The 14,478-nt window shown below is 38.4% G+C and overlaps 1 protein-coding gene across 4 annotated transcripts in view; it reads right to left on the bottom strand.

Annotated features, from left to right (window-relative positions):
- Nucleotides 1-9,372: 9,372 nt before the first annotated feature.
- The window catches only part of PIK3CG (phosphatidylinositol-4,5-bisphosphate 3-kinase catalytic subunit gamma), a 42,209-nt gene continuing 37,103 nt past the window's right edge, over nucleotides 9,373-14,478 (bottom strand). For all 4 annotated transcript variants that reach the window (XM_045828100.1, XM_045828101.1, XM_045828102.1 and 1 more), the window contains exon 11: nucleotides 9,373-12,608. In XM_045828100.1, coding sequence (XP_045684056.1) covers nucleotides 12,330-12,608 — 279 coding nt within the window. In that variant the 3' untranslated portion in view covers nucleotides 9,373-12,329. The remainder of the gene's footprint in view (nucleotides 12,609-14,478) is intronic.

Below are 14,478 nucleotides of genomic sequence, written 5' to 3'. Positions count from 1 at the left end.
AATATTTCACATAGTTCCTGGCATGTGAATGTTTGCTGATCGAAGAGAAAGTACATTATCTTGAAAGTAAATTGGGTACTTTAAGCTTTGAGCTCATGGCATCCTATGTGTTGAGGATGACTTCCAGTGGAAATGCACACTGTTTGAGAGGCCTTGCTTAGTGAGGGAATTTTAAGTAAGTGCTGTTCTGGCCAATATTTTTCCTTCTTGTCCATCTAAGACTAGTCAGTGTTATAGCTATACTGTCTGTCCTGACCTATTAAATAGAGTCATGAAGTTTCTTCCATATCTTACAATGATAACCTCTCTTCCATTGTGATTTCCTTGAGTTTCATCTGCTCTGTTGATGTTGGACATGAAGGAAGACTTTGAAACCAAGATATTGACCTGATATTGCTAAATGTCAAGAGTTTCCAACAAAGAAATAACATGGACATTCCAAGATAAGCATCACTAAATTAGAGGCAAATATTGAAGAGGCAGGCTGATTTCTTCTTGATAACAACCTTGGTTGTTATGGAGATGGGAAGGGAGGGAAACAGAAAGGGGATTGTGAAATGTTGCAGTGGAAGAAGTGGTTACTCAGGTAAGCCTAGCTGTTCATATTTAGGTAAGCTTAGTGGTTCACAATATATCCCTTTCAGCCAGGCAGGATTCACTTTCAATGTAGCTTCCATGGCATTTTAGAAATCAAAGTATTGATAATTTCCTAAAATTCTGCAAACCTGATAGTTTTGTTTTGTTTGGTAATCTTACCCCACAACTATAAGATCCTGGCTATTGAAAAAGATCACGGAACTGACACCAATATGTATGGCCCCTTTCCTACTCATTTTTGTTCTAATCTGAACACTAGTACATTGAAAATTCAGACACAAATAAATAATAATTAGTAAGCTCTCTCCTCTTGTTCCCTGGGGAATCCCTGTCACTCATTTTGAATACACAGTATAGGACTTCCTGCACTTTCTCTGATAGTCAGAACTTGCAAATGCTTCAAAAGATGGCGAGAGCTACCAGGGCATGTCTTTCTCATAGAACCAGCCAGTGAAGAGAGAACTGATACTAAATTAACCTTCAGTAAAGTAAGCCCAGTCACTGCTCCCAGAGCTTCAGCTGAGAAGGCCTGGCCTTGACCCTTAAATGGATGGCCTGGGGTGGGAAAAAAATTCCCTGGCTGCGGCACCTGTTTTTTGAGAAGGTGCATGTGCAAGCTTCTTTAGAAAAGGTTTCCATGGAAACCATATAACTTTAATTCTTTATTCTTAGATGGGTTAAGCACTAAACATGCCTGTTATTGCTTGAAGTTCTTATTTGAAGTCAAGAACTGCTGAAGAAGAGTGTTTGCATGAAACACACCCACATAACCAGAAATCACTTTTATCATTCCTTCACTGAATGTCAGCTGCATGCTCAGCTGGGGAGAACTAAATGACCTGGGTTCACTTGTAGAGTGAAAGATAGGGATGATTAGCTTCACTCAATTGAATTGCTTTTCTTCCATATTATTGTAATAGTCACTTATGAATGATAGTGATGTTCAGATCGAGGAATCGTGTCTTACCACTTAGATCCTATATACACTAGACTATGTAGAAAATGTGAATACCATGGAATGTCTTTATGTATATTTTTAAATATACTGTGAAATATTTGAGCAAGAAAATCACAGAAAACTTGGCCAAAATATTTTTATACTTATATATTTTCATTCATGGCAAAAGGCTCAGAAACATGGCCTGTTATTCTGCCTGTGTTTTCCAGTGTAGTGGGGGTAAGTCTTGGCATTCATGTTTTCATCATGATTCTGCTTCTCTGGTCATAACTGATTAGCCTTGAGGTGGACACTGGACCAGACCTGAGCCAATCATAACCTTCAGTTCAGGTTAATTGGACTGCAAAAGTGCTGAAGGTTTAAACTAGACTATCAACCCAAAGGAGAGCTAAGAGGCAGTCCTGCTTAGTTTCTGCTCAACCAACAGGAGGAAGGCTGGTCTGCAGGGAGGGGGTTTAAGCACACATGAGAGAAAGGTAAGAGAGAGGAAAGAGAGTTGCAAGGGATTTTGAAGTTTTTCTTTTCTTTTTTTTTTTTTTTTTTAGTTTCTGGTTCTTTGGGAGGCTTGGCTGTAGTTCTGGATCCAAGATTTTATGAGACAGATTTATATCCTCCAAGTAAATCCTATAGTTTAAGTTATAGTGGTTCTCTCTTCCTTCCAACTGAAAGGCCTCTCATAAAGCACCCAGATTTGCTAGAATCAGCTTTTACCAGATTTCTTTCCAAATGGTCCAGATTTGGGGCTGTGGGCCTTCTCATATCTGACCTCTGTGGGTGCTGTAGTAGCTGTCTGTCTTGTGGTACCACAAGGATGCTGACCTCCCACACTGGCCATTTGAGGGGTCAGTGTGTGACTTTAGTCACATGCTTCACACTGGGTGTGGCTGGTTGATCTGCACAGAAACGCTGCTCCATAATCCTGTGGGGATTCAGGTGGAATTGTTAGGCTGTCTACAGAACTGACACTGAGCAGGCTGACTGAAGAAGACTCAGAATTTTCTCTGGGTCCTTTCTGGGACTCAGAAAGGCTGGGGTTGCAGACCAAGTCCCAAGGGGACTCCAGGCTTGGGGGACTTGTGGGTTCAGAATCATAGAATGGAAAGGACCCTAATGCAGAGTCCAGCACAACCTCCTTTGTCCAGATGAGGATCGTGAAGCCAGGCAGGCTGACTGATTTGCCTTGGGGTGCAGCCAGGACACCCACCTCCAGAAAACAGTGTTCTTTCCCCAAACTTCTTTTGCCTCTAGCACTTTCCAAATGAAAGGAGGGTTTAGATTTCTATGCAGGGGAGGAAAAAATTCTCTACCCTTTTAAGGTCTCTGGCCGGACCTAGGAATTAAACTGCCATAGGACAGATTAACAGAAGAGCATACACATTTTATTTAATTTTTACATGTCCATGGGGGGCCTTTGAAAAATAATGAAGACCCCCCAAAAGTGACCAGAACAGAAATCTTTCATACCTTTTAGACCAAGAAACAATAAATTTGTGCAGAAATGACAAAACAAAGAGGTCTGGGTTAGAGCTAGGGGCAGTAATTGTAGGGAAGTGACTAGGAGATTTGTGGGAGAGAGAAGTTAGTGGAAGATAAGGGGTATTTTAGTATAGCTGTACAGACGCATTTCGTGGCGATTCCCAGCCTCTGGTGATAATGATGTTCTTTCCCTTGTACAGGGAGGGCATCTCTATCTTGGGAGATTTTATGGCCTGTTTTTAGGAAGAAGATAGGAGGTCAGAGAACTCTTCTTGCATCTGCTTTTCCTCAAGTGCTTTAAGCTCAAAATAAGAATGCCAAAGTGGCATATTTTGGAGTGGGGTGTCCTAAATAAACTCCATCACTTGGGTTCTCCCTTCTATACTATATTTAGAATATTCATAATATAAAACGGATACCACATACATGACTACAAATTTATGGACATTTATTTTATTTTTACAAATTGAAGAAAAATATGAGTCCACAAGTAATGTGAATGAGTAATTGTTTTTCCCCAGTAGACTCCTATATATGGCATTCCTCTAAGTTTAAGCTAAGTTATCTTAGGCTGTGTTTGTTCTGATACCAATTTAACTATGATAACATACCAAGGTCACCTGAACTTATTTAATATGGGTACAAACATGATATAAAAGATAAATCTAAGCCCTGGTCGGTTTGGCTCAGTTGGTTGGGTGTCATACTGCAAAGTGAAAGGCCACTGGTTCAGTTACTGGTCAGGGCACATGCCTGGGTTACGGGCCAAGTCCCCGGTTGGGGGTGTGCGAGAAGTAACCAATCTATGTTTCTGTCACACATTGTTGTGCCTCTCCTTCTCTTTCTCCCTCCCTTCTCCTCTCTCTAAAAATAAATAAATGAAATCTTAAAAAAATGATAAATCTAAGTTTTGACCTTGCACTGCATGACACCCTAAATTATATTCATTACACAGATGATTCCCAAACTTACTTTTTAAAATGCTCTTCTCTCCTGACTCCTAGACACTTTGTGTGAAGCTGCAAACAACTGCTTTGTTCGGGTCGTGCTCATGGCGTATGATATCTCCTCTTGCCAAGTCTGCTGTAGAGGGTTTTTTTTTCCTCTGGGAAAACTCTCTTCATCTTATTTTCTGTCTCTAGAACTTCTTTTCTGTTTTGTAATGGGCTGTTTTAAAAATATTATGAATGTATGTATCTATTTTTTTTTGCCACCATTATTCCTATTTCTCTCTCTTTTAAAAACAGCACTTGAATTTTCCTTGAAGGAACTTACCACTTCAGTGAATGGAGTTGGGGTAGGGCTGACTCCACCCTCCAAGGATGGACACTACATTACGCTGGCCATAGTATTTACATCTGTAATGGGTGAACCAAATCCAGTAAGATTGAGCCACCACACTCTTGATGGAACTACTGGGGAAAAAGCCCTCTCTTCTCACAGAGGAGCTTAAGCCAGTAGGATGTAAGTTTCCAGCTGTTGACAATCATCTTTGCCACAGTGTGGACAGAACCTCTTTGAGAAAGAAGACAAGAAAGGAATGTGGAGCTGAGATGACACATTTATTCCTTGGCACCAGCTGAGCCTGAAGCCACATATACCTCTTTACTTTGTGGTTAAATGAACCAATCCATTCTTTTTATGCTTAAGTTAGTTTGAACTGGATTTCAGTCACTAGCAACATAAGGCATATTGACTAATGCATGGTCATACTGGCATTGTTCTTAAAAGGTATGTATGCCTTTCTGTTACATGCACAATAAATCCAGCCTCTTCTGCTCAGCTTCAAGACCTTTTATGATCTTGACCATTTTAGCCTTTGCTTCCACTTTTTTGCCATACAGCTGACCCTTGTGTTTTGCTCTGCTTGGAATGTCTTGCCTCACTTTGTGGCTTTACACCTCATTGCCTTTGTGCCATTGTCTATGCCACCCCTGCACTCACGCCATCTGAGATGACCTTGTGTGTTGAGATCCTATTTATTCCTTAAGACCACACTCAAATGTTACCTTCATTAGGAGTCGTTCCTAGGCTTAGTCAGAATTAACTTTTGCCACCTTTGTATGTTCTTCATTATTTACACTTGTTATAGTGTATCACAATCTGTCTTCTCTCTCTAGTCAAGAGGTCATCTTTATATCCCTGGCCCTACTCCCAAGCCTATAACAGACATCAGATCATGCTCCATCAGGGTTTGTCTGAGTCAAGTGTAAATGTGCTCATTCTGTCCACTAGATGGAGCTTATTTTGGTTCTCCAGTATCACCGAGCAGGGCAGAGGCACACAGCAGACACAGAGGAAGGTTCTGTGGAATAGAGTGGACCTGCTCTCATTTTGAAATGCTTTCACACTATTTACAGTGATTTTCATGTAGGTTTTGGTGGTACTGAACCACTTTCAACTACCAGTTTTCGTGCAGGGCTGTGATAACTGTTACAATAGAGTGGCATCTCTGGACCTGGGATTGGATTCGCTTAAATGTTTCTTGTAGTTTCCATTCAGTTGATGATTGCTTTTTGAATTTGCATATTTGAATAAAGTATAAGGTAGGAGAGAGAAAATTACAAGAAACAGTGGGATTGCTACTTTATGAAACATGGTTTAGTGGGAGCTCCCTTTCTTTTTTTGTTGTCTTTTCCATTGTCATCATTGTTATCATCATCAGCATCACCATCATCATCATCGCCTCAATGCCTGCTGGGGTACCTGGCACTGCTGTATGATTCATGGAAAAACAAGCTTATATTTAAAAGTGAGATTTTCTGCATTAGTATGTATAACACACACAGGCATTAATTATGTCTTTGTGTTTGTATATACACGCCAAACATTTTGGTCTGAGTTTCTCTGATGAGGCTGAAACCAGAAGACTTTATACACATGGGTTATTCTCAGGTTGATGGCTGCAGCTGCTGTTTACAAGTCCTGGTGATAGTTGCAACTCTGCTGTTTTTAGAGTCAATGAACATTGCTAACCAGCTACTCTGTGTCAGACTCTATAGTAAGTTCTTTCATGTCAATTAATTTCTTTGTCTTTTTAAATCTTCCAAACAACTCTAAAGTGTATTACTTATTTATTACTACAAAACTGTGTGGTTTAGAACCATAACACTGACTACCTCATGGCATCCATGGGTCAGGAATCTGGGCATGACTTATCTGGCTTGTCTGGCTCTGGGTCTCTCAGAAGCCTCATCTTCAAAACATACATTTTCCAACTGACTTATGTGGTTACTGGCAGAATTCAATTCCTTACACGCTGTTGGTCAGATACTTCCCCAGGTTCCTTGCCCTGTAGACCTCCCCAAAGAGCAGCTCATGACATACCATGTGCTTTATCCAGCTGAGCAGGTGAGAAAGAAAGAGCTAGAGAATGCTAGTTGCTCCCAAAACGAGCAATTGTCTTCTCTGGTTTCCAGAGCCATGGATTGGAGGGAGCAGAGCCTGGAGAAGGTCAGGGATCTGGCAGTGGTTTGTGGCCAGGGAATTTCCCCAGGGAAAACTCTCAGTAGTTACAGGGTTGTTTGTTTTGTAACACAGGTGCCTGGTTACGATGGAAGGGAAAGGTGCCAGGTGGGAGGTGGCTGGTACCAGTATGGCTTTGGCCACCAAACACATCTGCTGATCAAAGCTGCTGTTCAGCCACAAACTTTGAATGTGGCTGGAAATAGTGGGAATAATGGTGGGTGCATCTCTGCAGAGTAGGGACCCATTTGAACTCTGGAGCATAATCAAAAGAATTCTGAGTTTGATTATCTGAGTATAAAACTTCTCAGATGGCTGTACATCTGCTGTGAGAGAAGAGAAGTGCTGCTGAAATGCTGCAAATGGATTCCCTATTCCTTGGTATGTCCCTGTCCCTGTTATTTTCTCCAAGTCAGATCAACAAGTGGATTATGGACCAGACTCAGAGCCCAGCTCCCAGAAGGGGAAATTCTTACTAAAGCAGTAGGCAGTGAGATTTAATACATACGAATGAGTGCATGATTAGAAAAAAGAAATCTAACATTCAGTAGAAGTGAAAATGAGTCAGTTTGCACCTCCAAAGGGGATCTTAACTGTGACAGAGCTCAGTATGGCCACAGGGGCTAGAGGAGGTTTGCAGAGCTGAGAAGAACTGGGCCAGGCAAGGCTCTGCTCACTGACTGAACAGACAGCACCCCTGGAGGCCCTCCTTTTACAGAAGCATGGCCATCTTAGAGGGTAGAGCAGGCCAGCCTTAGCGTATAACAGATCACAGTCCAGTAGAATCAGCAAAAGCAGGAGGCTTTGACATAGTCATTTTTATGCTGTAAAGTTCCATCAATGGCTTTGATGTGAGTACTTGATAACTATTGACTTCACATGGTTAATTTTTCTTTGAGAAACGAAATTGTATGAGCTATTAATGAGGACTGGTAGAAGCTAAAGCATACAATTATTATGCAGATTGCATTTTTCACCAAAATGAAAAGGTACTTTTTTCCCTTGTTAAGAAGTTCAAATGATAGAAAGTCAAGTTCCCCAAAATGCAAGAGAAAAAATAAATGTGAAGTATATCCTCCCAGTTTTTTAATGCATACACAAACCTAGGTTTTAACCTGAGTGCAGCTGTAATATGACACTGTCCTGCAACCACTTCTGTTTCACTCCTTTGTAGGTCAGGGATCTACGTGGTTGTCAGCACACTGTATGTTCTGACATGCCTTACCTCATCAAGGGCTTCGTTGTGTTTATTGTATAGATGTTACTTAACTCACCAGTGCCCTATTGAAGGACTTTTAGGCTGTTTCCAAGGTTTGGTTATTACAAAGAATGCTGGTAACTTTTTGCCCATAAGTCTTGCCCATAAATCCAATAATCTATGAAGAATAAATTCTTGGATGTGGACTTGCTGAATTAGAGAATTCTTAATTTGATAAAATTGACAAAATGCCATGCATTAATTTACCAACTTGCTTTGCTTTCAATGGTATAATAAAGTGTTCTTTCTCCCAAATTATCACCAACTGCTGGTATTACCAATTTTTGCTAATCTGATGGTGAAAAAAGTAAGTTATTTTAATTCTCATTTCTTAAATCTAAAGTGATTTGGGGTCTGCTGTCATGTTGGCCACATGTATTTTTTGGGGGGAATTTAGTATTTTCTAATGAAGTATTTACCTTTTTCTTATTGAATTATTAGGGTTTTTTTTTAAATGTAGTAGGAATATTAGCACTTTGTCACATATGCAATTAAATCCTTTTGGTAACAGCAGAAAATATCAAATAGGTTTACTTAAAAAAAAAGAACTGTGTGATTCTCTCAACATCCACCCCCCAACCCCCCCCCCCCCACAAAACTTTGGTTATTGACACTGTATTAGCTTCCTGGGGATGGCATAGCAAAGTGTCATAAACTAGGTGGCTTACAACACTAGGAACTTGTCGTCTCATAGTTCTTCAAGTTGGAAGTCTGAAAACAAGGGTTGGCTGGGCTTTGTTCCCTTGGAAGCTTCTGGTGAAGATCCTTCCTTTCCTTTTCCAGCCTCTAGTAGCCCCAAGTGTTCCTCGACTTGTAGACACATCATTATATTTCTGCCTCCATCACATGGCCTTCTCCCTCATCTTCTGTTAAGTATACCAGTTGCATCGGTTTAGGACTTCATCTTAATTACAGGCAGACCTCAGAGATATGGCGGGTCCTTTCCAGACCACTGCTATACATCGAGTATCTCAATAAAGCAAGTCTAATATTTTTGCTGGTGGAGGGTCTTGCCTTCAATTTGTAAAAAAATGCCACATCTGTGAAGTGCAATAAAATGAGGCATATCTGTACATTCCTAGAACCTATTTCCAAATAAAATTACATTCACAGATACCATGGGTTAGAATTTCAATGTATCTTTTGGGGAATACAATTCAACACACAGTAGCCCCCATTATAAAGTGTCTGTTATCACCAGCAAACTATACTTTTTAATGACTGGGTCTAGGCCGGTCTTGTTCCATGACCCGGAGTACAGTACTTTGGTCAGCGTCTGATAGGTAGTGGACCCTCAATCAAGTTTTCTTAAAGGATTTGAGTTTCAGGAGTATATGGCTTTTTAGACATTAAAAGGTATATACTAGAGAATATGAAATATCAGATTCTTTCTTTTATTTACATTTACCAATTTCTAATTAATATACAAATGCAAGTGGGGAGAACTGGGCTTTCCAGAAGAGGAAATGTCTTGGCCTTCTGCGTGGGTGCTGTAGCCAGGGTGTGTGCTTTCAGTTCCCCAGCACCTGCATAAAAACGTGTAAGTCTCCTCCCAGCCTAGAACCACATTTATTGGCTAGAGTTGTTAGGTTGGATTAAGTAGAAAATAAGACAGTAGAAACTTTAACAATCCACATTTATTTTATTTCTTATTCATGTTGTAGAGTACAATTGACATTTTATTTCATAGTCAAATAGAACCTAGTTTACCAGATAAAGGTCAGAATTTGCTCCAGAAACTTACTTTCTAAATTATTTTTTTACTTATTTCAAAAAACAATTTACAATTATATAGGACTAACAGCCTCCCAATTATGCTGCAGAATTCCTATATTTAACCTTTTCAAAAAATAATTCATCTTCTGTAAAAGATATATTTCATAAGGTTAATGTTTTAAATTAAAAAGTTTTCTTTAGGAGCTGATATATTTCCTTTCTAAATGTTTCCATTTGCTCTGCTTTCACAAGAGTATCACCAGAGCCAGACCAGTGCAGTCATATGGGGCGAGTTCTCAGATATCTGCTTGGCTTCACTTTTCCTGGCTGGTGTTTAAATTACTTTTAGGTCTTGATGCACAGCCACAGACATGAGGTATTTCAGTTTGAACAGAAGCACATTTTGATCTGGGAACGTTATCTGCACTCATACAGGCCTGGTTTAAATGTAAAACTGAGCACCACAACCATTATCTACATACACACACACAGCCGGCTTCATGGGCTTGTGACCTGTGCAGTGACCCATGCTCAGAAGGGCTCTGTGCTTGGCTAAAGTTCTTCTTTGCCAGCTTGAATTTCTTAATAATTTCTGAATGACAGGCCTGGCATTTACATTTTTCACTGGGCTCTGAAAATTATGTAGCCAGTTCTAGGCATACATAAAAGCTGCTTTGACCTCAGTCATCTGACTTGTGGTTTCTGTTTTTTTTTGGCATTGAAGATAGAGTTGTGGGTAATTCCCCAGCATCTCCATTTAATAGCAAGATGACCCTAGTTCTAGATTATTTTAAAAAATGTAAAAGGTGTGGGTCATTGATTCACTGGCAACAATGAAGGAAGCACACAAAGGTGATTTTTGTTTACTTGCAAGTCTATAGAGTTAAAATTATGCCTTCTCTGGAATATGGAAGAATCAAGTTCATTTGAGGAACAACTATGTATGCACATGCACCAATAAGCTAAATATAAATACATTGTTCTGTAATTCTTCTATCATTAAGGTGATTAGTTCAGCAATTGAAATAAAAAGTAGAATCTCTGCAAGCTTGGCTATTTTTTATAAAAACAATAGAAGCACCCTCTTCTGAATTGGAAAGCATAATTCCTACTCTTCTTCAAAAGAATGGTATGGAAATTGTTGCTCTAAAAATGTCATAAAATATCTATCCTTCATTACCACAGAGGAATACACATTTCATTTCAGGTCATGGTCCTCTGTACAGGGGGACAGAACATGATTTTAAAAGACAAGTTGGTAAGAAAGAGTTCTTTCTAGCCCCCTTATGAGCCGGGGAAAGGCTCTGTGGGTGAGGAAGCAGTGCCACCTATACCCTCAAAGGCCACGCAGGGCTTTCGAACGCTGTGTATTACAATCACCCTAAGTACTTAGAAAAACACTGATGTGTGGGCCTCATCCCAAAGAAATTATAACCTGACGTTGGTGCTCAGGTGGGGTATTTTTAAAAGTATCCTGGTGATCCTTATTTGCAGCCAGGGTTAAGAACCACTGAACTTCTGCATACACAAAAGTAAGGTTTGGGCTACACCAAACCAGGTATCTATCTACTTAGCAAAATTTCAGATTTAACATGTATTCATATTAATAAAGTTAGATACTGCTAACAGAATTATTCTTTTGTAAAGTATTAACTATAGGTAATTTAAAAATATTTTATAAATAACTTAGTGATCTTTCTCAAAGGTTAAACACTTCCAATAAATATCAAAATATATAATAGATGAAAATAGTTTTTTAAAAACACATTTCAATTATTTTTAGGAAATCTGAAGAATGTGTCAAAGTTTGAAAGTTCTTTAAACTGAGAGATAGTTAGGGCAAGTAGTGTCCTTCCTAACTTGAGTACTTTCTAGCTGGCAAATATCTTCTTCCATTAAAACAGAAAGAAAAAGCTTCTTAGACAAAAATTTCAAATTAATACATGTGGAAACTAATCTGTAATTTTTTTCAACTAATTTTTGAATCTAAGGTAAATGGGTTCTTGAAGATTTCACAACTCTGAGTAAAGAGCTATGGCAAGAGGAAGAAGGGAGGCAGGAGGAAAGGGAGGGAAAAAATATAAAGGCAAAAACAATGAGTCCCTTTAGTTAATTCCTGTTTCTGTGCTGGAAAAAGCTGTAATAGTTGTGCCTAATAATTCACCCTGTGGACAGAGTGGGATAAATAGTCTCATCTCTATTTTTCCTACTCATAATCTTGGAACCAGACCAGTAGAGAAGGGCTGAGGCACAAAGGTTCAGATTTTCCATTTTGTGTTTGTTTATCTCAGTTGTACACTGTAAAAGAACATAATTGCAAAAGGCACTGAAAAGACTAACTCACTTTCCTTGCTTTCAGCACATCACTGACATCTGCAGACATGGAGAGGATGTTTGAAAATATTGTTTAAGCTATGAGACAAAGATTACAATGGTTACACCTTTTTCTGTAAAGAGCTTGAGGAACACAAGGATAACCAAAATTGAGAGTAAACCCAGATGAAAACAGACGTCACCAATTATTCTAAAGAATTTCCAGAAGCACTCAATAATAAGATAGTCAAAACGTCAGGTACAACGAGGAAGGGATTAGTCTTTTTAAACTTAGAATATTCTCCAAAGGTGCTGAGACAAATGAGAAAGAACCAAACCTGCACATAGACCTAGAACTGAATGTTACTTAAACAATCAGATGTGCCAATATTTTTCTCCAGTAAAGAGTCCGACTAGGGAAAGAGCTATATTTCTGAGGTGCCAGCTTTCATAATGTCCTGTTATAATTTAAATCCAAGATCAATGATCGACATGCTGATTTAAAGCTTTGGAACAATAACTTGTTTTTAATTGTAGCCCAAAGTATTAGGCTGAATGTTTCTCTCCTTGCTTGATGCCAAGAACAAGATGTAGGAACCAGTTAAATTGCACAGTCCATCCTTTGTCTCTGCAAACTTCAATCTGATCAAGGAAATACTTTTTAGCATCCTCCTCATTTTTCCCCACTGTTAGAGCATCTCGAATATATTCAATATCTTCTTTGCTTGTTAACTGGGGCATTCCCGTCATCAGCATCATGGAGAACAGGATGATCAGTAGGTTTGTGTGATGACGAAGGGCTAGATAAGCCTTAGCACACACGTCCTGGATAAGAAAGAAAAAAAAATGCTGTTACTGTTGTTATAGTAACTAAGTAGGCTAGAGACTACTGGGCAATACTGGAATTTGCACAGCATTACTCTGTCTGTGAGAAGAAACCATCACAAACAAGGTAGGTCCCTGGCCTCAGATGAAAAGCTTGATGAGATGTTTTTGTCATTTCTTAAGCACTTGAGTGTAGTTACATATATCCAGATGTGCTCAAGGAAAACTAATGATATTGTTATGGTTCATCTTATTTCTGAGTCTATATGTTTACTTCAATTCTTCCCTAGAAATTGAGGATGGAAATTTCTGTAGTCTCTGAAGAGTAATGAGTCAGTTTTTGAACACAATACTGTAATCAATAAACTGTATATAAACATAAACAATCTTCACCAAGAATTAATGGAATCCACAGAAATGATGAAAACATAGTTTTGAGATTTAGTGTTCATCTTTATTTAGTTGTTTTATTCTAAGAAAACATATGAATTAGTGCTTTTTTAAAAAAAAGAATAGCCTTTTAAAAAAGATTTTATCTGCTTTTTTAGAGAGAGGGGGAGGGAGGGAGAAAGAGAGGGAAACAGAAGTGTGTGAGAGATACGTAGTTGCCTCTCCCATGCACCCAGCTGGGGACCTGGCCCATAACCCAGGCATGTGCTCTGACCAGGAATTGAACTAGAGATCTTTTGGTTCACAGGCCAGCACTCAACCCACTGAGCCACACCAGCCAGGGCATGAATTGGCTTTTTACTGTTTTACTCTCAAAATTTTTGACTGAACTTTGGAATTTTAATACGAATTCTGAATAAGTGAAAGGGGGCTTTAAAAAATGCTATGGCTGGTGATGATACAGGTGATACAGGTGAGTTAGATGACACAGGTGAGCTAAATCCACTTATGAAACAACAGGAATGATTATGCCAATTAAGTTGTTCCAAAGCATAGAAAAAGATGCAGGATTTCCAACTTGATAGCATTAGAATAACCAAACAGTAATATCATAACTTGACAAAGATAGAATGTTAAAGAAAACTGAATTTAGCAATAATAAACATAAATATTTCAAATAAAACACTGAATAAAATGTTAAAAGAATAACACACCATAGCTAAGTAAGGTTTATTCCAAAATTGCAAGAGTACTTCATCAGAAATTACTCTTAAAATCCACTATTAATTTTATGAAAGTAACATGTAACAATATGTAACTAAAATGTAATGATGTGAAGAATTACCTGAAATTAACAGTTGTTACAATAATTTTGAATAAGGAGTACAGGAAAAAGAAATGAAATATAAAATCAGAAAAGTGAAGGTAAAATTGTTAGTATTTACAAATAACTTAACTGTCTTCTTGGAACACCAAAGGAGGAGAAAAACTAAAATACTATTTTAACTCATTTTTATTAAACTAGCTTTTTATGATATTAATAAATATAATGTTATGAATAGGAGTTGCCAGTTAGAAAGTATAGTGAAAAGACAGATGCTATGAATAATGGCAGCAAAAAGTTATGATTCCTGGATAAACACACATACAAAACATGCAGAACCCATATTTAGAAACTAAAAATTTACCGAGGCACGAAAAAGAAAACCTGAACATGTGGAGCAGCACAGCCTGTTTCTCAGGGATGACTGGATGCTTATTAGAAAGATGCAAACTCTTCTCAGGTTAATGTATAAATACAATAATATTTCAATAAAAGATTGGGTTTTAATTTCATCTGGAATAATTAGGGCCCTAGAGAACATTTTGAAGAAGTAGAGTAATGAAAAAACAGTACTTTTGATACTAGATAATAAACATTTTAAAACTGTAATATTTTAAATTTATGAAGTAATACCTATTCTTTCCACAAAAAAGATAA

Source organism: Phyllostomus hastatus, unplaced genomic scaffold (assembly GCF_019186645.2).
Source record: "Phyllostomus hastatus isolate PE091 unplaced genomic scaffold, TTU_PhHast_1.1 phas_scaffold_78, whole genome shotgun sequence".
In the NCBI taxonomy this organism is placed as follows: domain Eukaryota; kingdom Metazoa; phylum Chordata; class Mammalia; order Chiroptera; family Phyllostomidae; genus Phyllostomus; species Phyllostomus hastatus.
Note: the sequence above shows the minus strand (reverse complement) of the source record. Positions and strands in the feature narration are given on the sequence as shown.